This window comes from Cebus imitator, unplaced genomic scaffold, assembly GCF_001604975.1.
Source record: "Cebus imitator isolate Cc_AM_T3 unplaced genomic scaffold, Cebus_imitator-1.0 Scaffold487, whole genome shotgun sequence".
NCBI classification, from domain to species: domain Eukaryota; kingdom Metazoa; phylum Chordata; class Mammalia; order Primates; family Cebidae; genus Cebus; species Cebus imitator.
The window spans coordinates 973,131-981,014 of record NW_016107802.1 but is presented as its reverse complement, the minus strand read 5'-3'; the positions used below and the strand labels follow the sequence as shown (position 1 = coordinate 981,014).

General features: G+C 51.8%; 1 protein-coding gene across 5 annotated transcripts in view; it reads right to left on the bottom strand.

The window, feature by feature from the left end:
- Positions 1–7,884, bottom strand: part of PFKFB3 (6-phosphofructo-2-kinase/fructose-2,6-biphosphatase 3) — an 86,171-nt gene that overhangs the window by 65,380 nt on the left and 12,907 nt on the right. The window contains exon 1 of one of the 5 annotated variants that reach the window (XM_037733001.1): positions 5,034–5,777. The exons of the other annotated variants lie outside the window; for them this stretch is intronic. Within the exon in view, the coding sequence (XP_037588929.1) occupies positions 5,034–5,106 (73 nt within the window). The 5' untranslated portion in view covers positions 5,107–5,777. Of the gene's footprint in view, positions 1–5,033; positions 5,778–7,884 lie in introns of those variants that run through there. 5 annotated transcript variants of the gene reach the window in all.

Below are 7,884 nucleotides of genomic sequence, written 5' to 3'. Positions count from 1 at the left end.
CTGTAAAGTCTTTGGACTTTACCCTGGACAGAAAGCACTTTCTGTCCAGCCCTTACTCTTCCACCCCAGACCAACCGAGCTCCTCACAGCCCCCAGTGGCTTTCCTGCTCTGCTCAGCCACCACCTCTGCCTCCACACACTGTCCCCACCCCACACTGTCCCCACCCCACACTGTCCCCCACCCGCATACACTGTCCCCACCTCCCCAAGGTTCCCACCTTTTACTTTTGTTCCTAGTCTTTCCACTCGCACCTCAATGGCTGGCCCCATGAATTTTTGTGGTTGTAAGTTTCTTGTCTGGTTTAAATTTATTTTTATTTTTTAAATTTTTTTTGTAGGAAGAAGGTCTCACTAGGTTGCCCAGGCTAGTCTCAAACTCCTGGCCTCAACCTCCCAAAGTGCTGGGATTACACGCATGAGCCACTGCACCCTGCTGTAGTCCAATTTATATTTTCATCTTCTGTATTTCATGTCTTAGAAAAACAAGAAAGAAAGAATAAAGCACGGGTGGGGGCGCCAGTGAGTCTGGCGGGTGGTTTCTTTAATGTTGAAGCAATTAGCATTCTCTCTCCTTTCTAGATTACCAAACAATCCAAAAAAGTAACTCAGGGTAAAGTGACTAGTCAAGCTACAGAGGCTTTAAATTGCTTCTAGGCACACCATCGCCTCTACTTTGGGATTAAATATCTATTTCCAGAGCTCTGGTAAATATGGTAAGCAAGGTTCTTTTGCTTAAAAGGAAAACCACGGTCTTCATTAAAGAACCTCGGGGTGGGCCCAAGGCGTATCTTCCCATCCCCCCTTCAAAATAAGCACAAGCAGAAGTCCAGAAATTCAATGCAAAAGAGAGAGTCCCAAAATGTTATTGCTTTAAGGGAACTGCAAATAGGGGACAGGAAAAGTCAAGTCTTTGCCAAGAGCAAGTTCAGCACATGCCCAACGTTTCCACCTTCTCAGCATCCTAGACCCAGAACCGAAAAGAAGCTGGGAAAGGTACATCCAAGATATAACCACGTTACAGAAATGTAAAACCGGGAGCCAGGCAGAAGCCAGTCCTTCCCCAGTGCTCAGACCCTCCCGATCACTCCCGTATACAGAGCGCAGCACTGGGACGTCGCCCTGAGGCATAAACGTTTGAGGTGTTCCAAATTCTGAGTGACTCTTAGAGGTTCAGCATGTCTGTAAGCCTCTAGAGCACCCAGGAGACATCACTGAATTCTTAGGCAGTACTGGACACATCTCCCTGTTCCTCAGCCACCGCCTCCACCATCAGCAGTGGCAAGTTCATACTCATCTTGTCCAAGGACACCCTCAGGGCCTGAGGAACAGACGCAATGGCCCAATATCACAGCCAAATATCCTGGGGGAAGTGGGTCTACTCTGCATGTGTGGGTGATGCCAGTCTCCTACCCACACCCTGACAACTCCATGGTGGCCCAGGTCTGAGCATTCATGCCCCGTGATTACTAAAATTAAGCCCCCCACCCTGCTTGCAGCCAGCAGAGACCCAATCACAATCCTCCCTGCACAAGACTGAGAAAGAACAGAAAAGGTGCTCTCCCCCAGGTACACCTGCCACCCAAACAGATCCACTGAGACAAGAAAGCATAAGGAGGCCAGGCACGGTGGCTCACGCCTGTAATCCCAGCACTTTGGGAGGCCGAGCTGGGCAGATCACTTGAGATCAGGAGCTCTAGACCATCTGGCCAACACAGCAAGACCTTGTCTCTACTAAAAATAAAAAATAAATAAATAATAGCTGGATGTGGTGGTACCTGCCTGTAGTCCCAGGTACTTGGGAGGCTGAAGCAGGAGAATTGCTGGAAACTGGGGGAGTTTGCAGTGAGCTGAGATCGCACCACTGCACTCCAGTCTGGGTGACAGAGCAAGACTCTGGCTCAAAGGGGAAAAAAAAAGTATAAGGAGTGGGGACTTTTAGTTAACTTTTACGGGGACAACAGGAAAGCGAAGAGGCTTCTGGGCAGATGGATTCCATGGAAGTGCTTTGAATATAAATCTTATAAGTCAGACCACTGGAGCTGCCTCGCTCCTATCACCCACATTCACCCCCAGGCCTGAATTAAGGGCTCAAACAGACCTGCAAAAACACTCAGCACCTGCAAGCAGGCAGCTGCTGTGTAAACAACCCATCCCACTTTCTGGCCCATTAAACCCATGCACAAATAAATGGTGGTAGCAGCTGCCAAGCTGTCATTGCTGGGCAGACAGTTCCTTTAGACAAAAATCATAAGGACCGCTTAGGAAGCACTGAGGAGTCTAACAGGGTCTCCAGTGGCCACAGGCAGGGAAGGATCCGGATATTCGGCTGGGCCACATACAAGCATTTTGTGCTTAGCTGCTTGTGTAATCCTCACAACTGCATAAAGTTGACAGATTAAGGAACCAAAGCACTGAGACATTAGAGAAATTCTCCAAGGTCACACAACTACTCAGTGGCAGAGGTGGCATCCAAACCCAGGAGGGCTGACTGAAGCCACCGTTCTGCCTCACTCATGGGCATCCTCAGCCTCCAGCCTGAAGCAGCGCATTCCAGGACGGCTCCCGAACACAAGCATGGTGAGGGTGGGAGGCCAGGGCCCTGGTTCAGTGATTAAGAGCGAAGTGGAAGATCCTCATCATCTCCCACCAGACACCACCACCCCCAGTCACCCCTACCTAAGCTGCCCTTCTGCACGAAAATGCTGGGGCTGGAGAGTGGGGCAGGCTAGGGAAAGAAGACAGTGTGATTTAACCTGCCCCTGGAGAGTTAGACGGCATCCTTGGAGTTAAAGATTTCAGCAATCAGTTAAAATGCAAACTGAGCTGCTACGCATCATAGAGATGCAGATGAAGGGTCTGAGGGTGTGACCTAGAAGCAAGCAGGAAAGACCTAGGGACTTAGCAAGGGAGAAAGGACCAGAAAGAGGAAAAGGGAAATATCATTTCACCTTCTTGCTTAGGGCTGGGCTGGGCTGGGCTACCTCCATAAATACCCAATTCCTTAACACCCTGAGGGCAGAGGAAAGCAACCAGACTAAGGTAGTTTAGGATGAGTAACCCAGGAGATCCCTTGAAAGGAAGAAAAGAGGACTAGCAGAGATATCTTCTGGAACTCCACCAACTGCTCCGGGCAGAAAGGCAACCAGATAGGGATGCTGCCTCAGGTAATCCAATGGGGGAAGAGGATTTAGCTGCTATTTTCTGGCTCTGTTCCTGATAACAAACCGTAGGCTGAAGGCAATGGCTTATGCTTGTAATCCCAGCACTTTGGGAGGCAGATCACAAGGTCAAGAGATAGAGACCATTCTGGCCAACATGGTGAAATCCCATCTCTACTAAAAATACAGAAATTAGCTGGGCGTGGTGACACAAGCCTGTAGTCCCAGCTACTTTGGAGCCTGAGGCAGGAGAATCGCTTGAAGCCGGGAGGCGGAGGTTGCAGTGAGCAACCTCACTGCAGTGAGATCACACCACTGGTCTCCAGCCTGAGACTCCATATCAAAAAGAGAAAAGAAAGAAAAAAAAAGAAACTAATCACATCTGCTAGATAGGGATCCAAGAAAAACAATATACTGCCTCTTTATACACATTCCACAACCCCTGCCTTCTTCCAAGATATGTTAAAATGGCTTATATGTGACAATAAATGTGTTAGAGACAAAAAAAAGAGAAGCTACTTATTCAGCAAATGAATCCAGAAGCTCAGAGAGGGTTACCTGCTATGCATCCTCACTATAGGCTAAATGTGAGACACTGAGGACCACAGAGCTGAATGAGACCAGCATAGGCATTTTCCCCCGAATTCTCGGAGGACTACCACCTGGTGGGCTGAAACACACTTGAGCAAAAGTTACTTCTCCAGGCCTCAGCTCTTCCTCTGTGGGTCCCACTGCTGGTCTAGGCATATGGGGTGGAGTGTCAGATTTGCAAAAAAGACGGGCTAGGAGAAGGGCGAAAGATGGATGGCAGTGGAACACTGTGACCACATTTGTTTAATTCAAAGTCATGATTATTCTTTTAGCAAGGCCAGCGGGCCTGGGCCCCTTGTTAGAGGGGCAATGGGCCAGAAACAAGTACTACTCAAGATCCGACTTGCTGGTGAGATGTGAGGCCGCCTCCATCTGAGAGTAGCCCTGGCATCCTCCTCCAACCAGTGACAATGTCCCTCTTTCCCTGAGGCAGACAATGACAAAGCTAAACAGGGCTGGACAAACCCTCCAGTCCAAAGAAATCCATCATTACAGAAATGCTTTATTACTTCGTGAATAATTGCAACATCATTGTTTACGAAGGAACCCATTCCACTAAAATAGATGCATCAGGTGAAGGAGGAAGAGGCTCAGAAAGAAAAAATCCTGAGCCAGGCGCGGTGGCTCATGCCTGTAATCCCAGCACTTTGGGAGGCTAAGGCGGGGGAGGGGTGGGGGGGTGGATCACTTGAGGTCAAGAGTTTGAGACCAACCTGGCCAACATGACAAAACCCCGTCTCTACCGAGGTGGCTCACACCTGTAATCCCAGTGGATCACCTGAGCTCCTAGTTCGGGGCCAACCTGGCCAACATGGAGAAACCCCTTTTCTACTAAAAATTACAAAAATTAGCTAGGTGTGGTGGCAGGCACCTGTAATCCCAGCTCCTAGGGAGGCAGAGGCAGGAGAATCACTTGAACCCGAGAGGCAGAGGTTGCGGTGGGCGGAGATAGCACCTCCGAACTGCAGTCTGGGAGACAGAGTGAGGCTCTGTCCCCCCAAAAAAAAGGCAAAAGACAAAGCAAAAAGAAAAGAAATAATGGGTACTAGGTTTAGCACCTGGGTGACGAAATAACCTACAACAAAGGAGTTTACTCATATAACAAACCTGCACATGTACTTCTGAACTTAAACATTACAAAAAACAGACCCATCAAGAAAAGGCAAGGGCTTTGGAGCAGAATTTGCATCTGAGGTCCACTATTCTCCCACTAACATAGGTAAACACCTGGAGCCTGGAAAGAACGCCAGACACGTTCATCCCTGCCCGCTCTGTGTAACTGACCTGAAATTCTCCGCCTGGGAAAGTCTGTTTTGTGCCCCGAGGCAGAATGAAACCAGTCTAGTCTCTTGCTCATGAGAAAGTCTTTCAAATACTTCCAGACAGGGGTCAAGTGTCCGCAGTCCTGCCATGTCTGGGTAAAACATCCCCAATTCTTCAACCATGCCTCATGTGACTTATTTTCCTGACCCTTCACCCGCTCAGTCACTCTCCCCAAATTCACTCAGGTAATCCACGCAGGCCCTCTTCATGAAGATTCGGATAGAGCCACAGGCCCAGTGTATACGAGGTCCTCGGGGGGATCTGGGGCCCCCACTGGGGGCTAGGAGCGGTCCCTGGGTGCTCAGGGAGCTTGGGCGGCGCCTCCACCGCGGACCTGCCCCGACCCGCAACCACGCGCGGGGCGGGGTGGGCCGCCCGCTTCTCCCGCCTCCTGAACCCAGAAGGAAATCGGCTGGCTGCACGCCCGGGCCGCCCCGCAGAGTCCAGATGCTTAAAGCCCTCGCAGTCTGTTTCCTCTTCGGCGGCCAGCACGCCCGCCGCAGCCCCACCCAACTCCGGAACTTGCAAAAACACCTGCCCGGCCTATTTCCTCTGGAGTATTTACAAAGCACAGCCGCTCCCAAGCCTTCTCGGAAAACACCATTTGCCGGGAACACAGCCCCAGAGCCCCAGAGCGCTGGGGGCCCAGCACCGGATCCACGCGGAGCTCACGAGCCGGACAGGCGCCGCAAGGCAGGCTGGGGCGGCGCGCGGCACGCCGGGAGGGCGTGCAGCGGCACGTGAACGCGGCGTGTCGCGCGCCCCGGACGGGGCGGGGCGAGCGCGGACCGGCTCGTGCTCCGCGGGCTGCAGCCAATCCGCGCGGACCACCCCGGGCCCCGCCCCCTGCCGGTCCCGCCCCCTGCCGGTCCCGCCCCCTGCCGGTCCCGCCCCCTGCCGGTCCCGCCCCCTGCCGGTCCCGCCCCCTGCCCACGCCGGCCCCGCCACGCCCCTGTCGGACCCGCAGCTGCTCGGGAGGCCCGGGGCCTAGCTGGCTTAGGCGGCCGAGAAACACCAGGGAGGGAACAGGGGCGGGGTGCAATGGGGGAAGTAGGGTTGGGGGCGCTCACCGCGCCCAGGGCGGGGCTCCCGGGAGCTGAAGTCCCGCCAGGCCCCCGACCTCCCAGCTGGGTCCCCCCTGACCGCCCTATCTCACCACCCTCAGCACAGGGACCTGCCTCTGCCCGCATGACGCCAGGCTCCAGGTGTATCTAGGACTAAAGAGTTGACATCCGGGCCGGGCGCGGTGGCTCAAGCCTGTAATCCCAGCACTTTGGGAGGCCGAGGCGGGTGGATCACGAGGTCAAGAGATCGAGACCATCCTGGTCAACATGGTGAAACCCCATCTCTACTAAAACTACAAAAAATTAGCTGGGCATGGTGGCACGTGCCTGTAATCCCAGCTACTCAGGAGGCTGAGGCAAGAGAATTACCTGAACCCAGGAGGCGGAGGTTGCGGTGAGCCGAGATCGTGCCATTGCACTACGGCCCGGGTAACAAGAGCGAAACTCCGTCTCAAAAAAAAAAAAAAAAAAAAAAAGAGTTGACATCCAGTCTATATAGGGTTGAGGGGTTACCTTAAAAGTTCCTTTGGGTTATTAAAAAAGTAGTATACACTCGTGCAATTATCGAGAATGATAGAGGGAACATAAAATATTCGTCGTGGAGTTCCCTTCTAGACTCGCCCATCTCTGCAGATATTTTTTAAGCCCCAGGAGGTTTGGTGTGAGCCCCCACCTCTGCCCTGAATGACCTCCCTCTACTCGGTGTCATCACTCATGGGGTGGGGGTCAGAGGTTATCACGAGGAAGTTTATGTTGCTAAGGAGTACAACCAGTAGCAAAGGAGATTCAAGATGAGGACAACATTCCTGGGGAAAACACAGAAAGCAAATGAAAGATAAAATGATGGAACGGGGGAAAGAGAGGAAGAACTCTGTGCTGCTGGTTTGGAATAACTGATCCGTTTGAATTTACAATTTTAAAATGGTTCCCAGCTCCATCCATGGAAAAGGGAACACGGACACTCCAGTAGCAAGAAGCAGCACACAAAAGCCCAGATCCAGGCTTCTAAGGACCATTATCCACTCAAAGTACCTAGGGCTCCTTGGAGGAGTGGCTGATCCCAAGGCCGAGACTGGGAAGGACACAAGGAGCCTGGAACAGGAGCTAAGGCAGAGCTCAAAAGCTGATGGGGATGTGTCAAGAACACAACAGCCAGCCTGAAAGGGTCCTCGGCCAAACTTGAGCATCAATTGAGTATGTCAGGAATGGATTCTAACACATGCAATCATAATTTTAAAAATCCCGGAGTCCACCCTGGTACTGTTAATAATAAAAATGAAATTAAAGCTAGTAAAAGGGAGGATGGACAGAAGCTCTTCAGCTTCTTTACAAAAGAAGGCCAACTAATAAATGTGGAAAGAATGACAAAAATGGTAAATAGCCATTTTATAGCCACTCTGATAGTAAGTGTTTCAATCAAGAGTCATCAATAGGCCAGGCGTGATGGCTCACACCTGTAATCTCAGCACTTTGGGAGGCTGAGGCAGGTGGATCACGAAGTCAAGAGATCGAGACCATCCTGGCCAACATTGTGAAACCCCGTTTCTACGCTGGGTGCTGAGCAGCCCTGGCAGGGCGGGGCGAGGGCTGACTGGCTCGTGCTCCGCAGGCTGCAGCCAAAAATACAAAATACAAAATACAAAAATTAGCTGGGCGTCGTAGCACGTGCCTGTAATCCCAGCTACTTGGGAGGCTGAGGCAGGACAATCACTTGAACCCGGGAGGCTGAGGTTGTAGTGAGCCAAGAT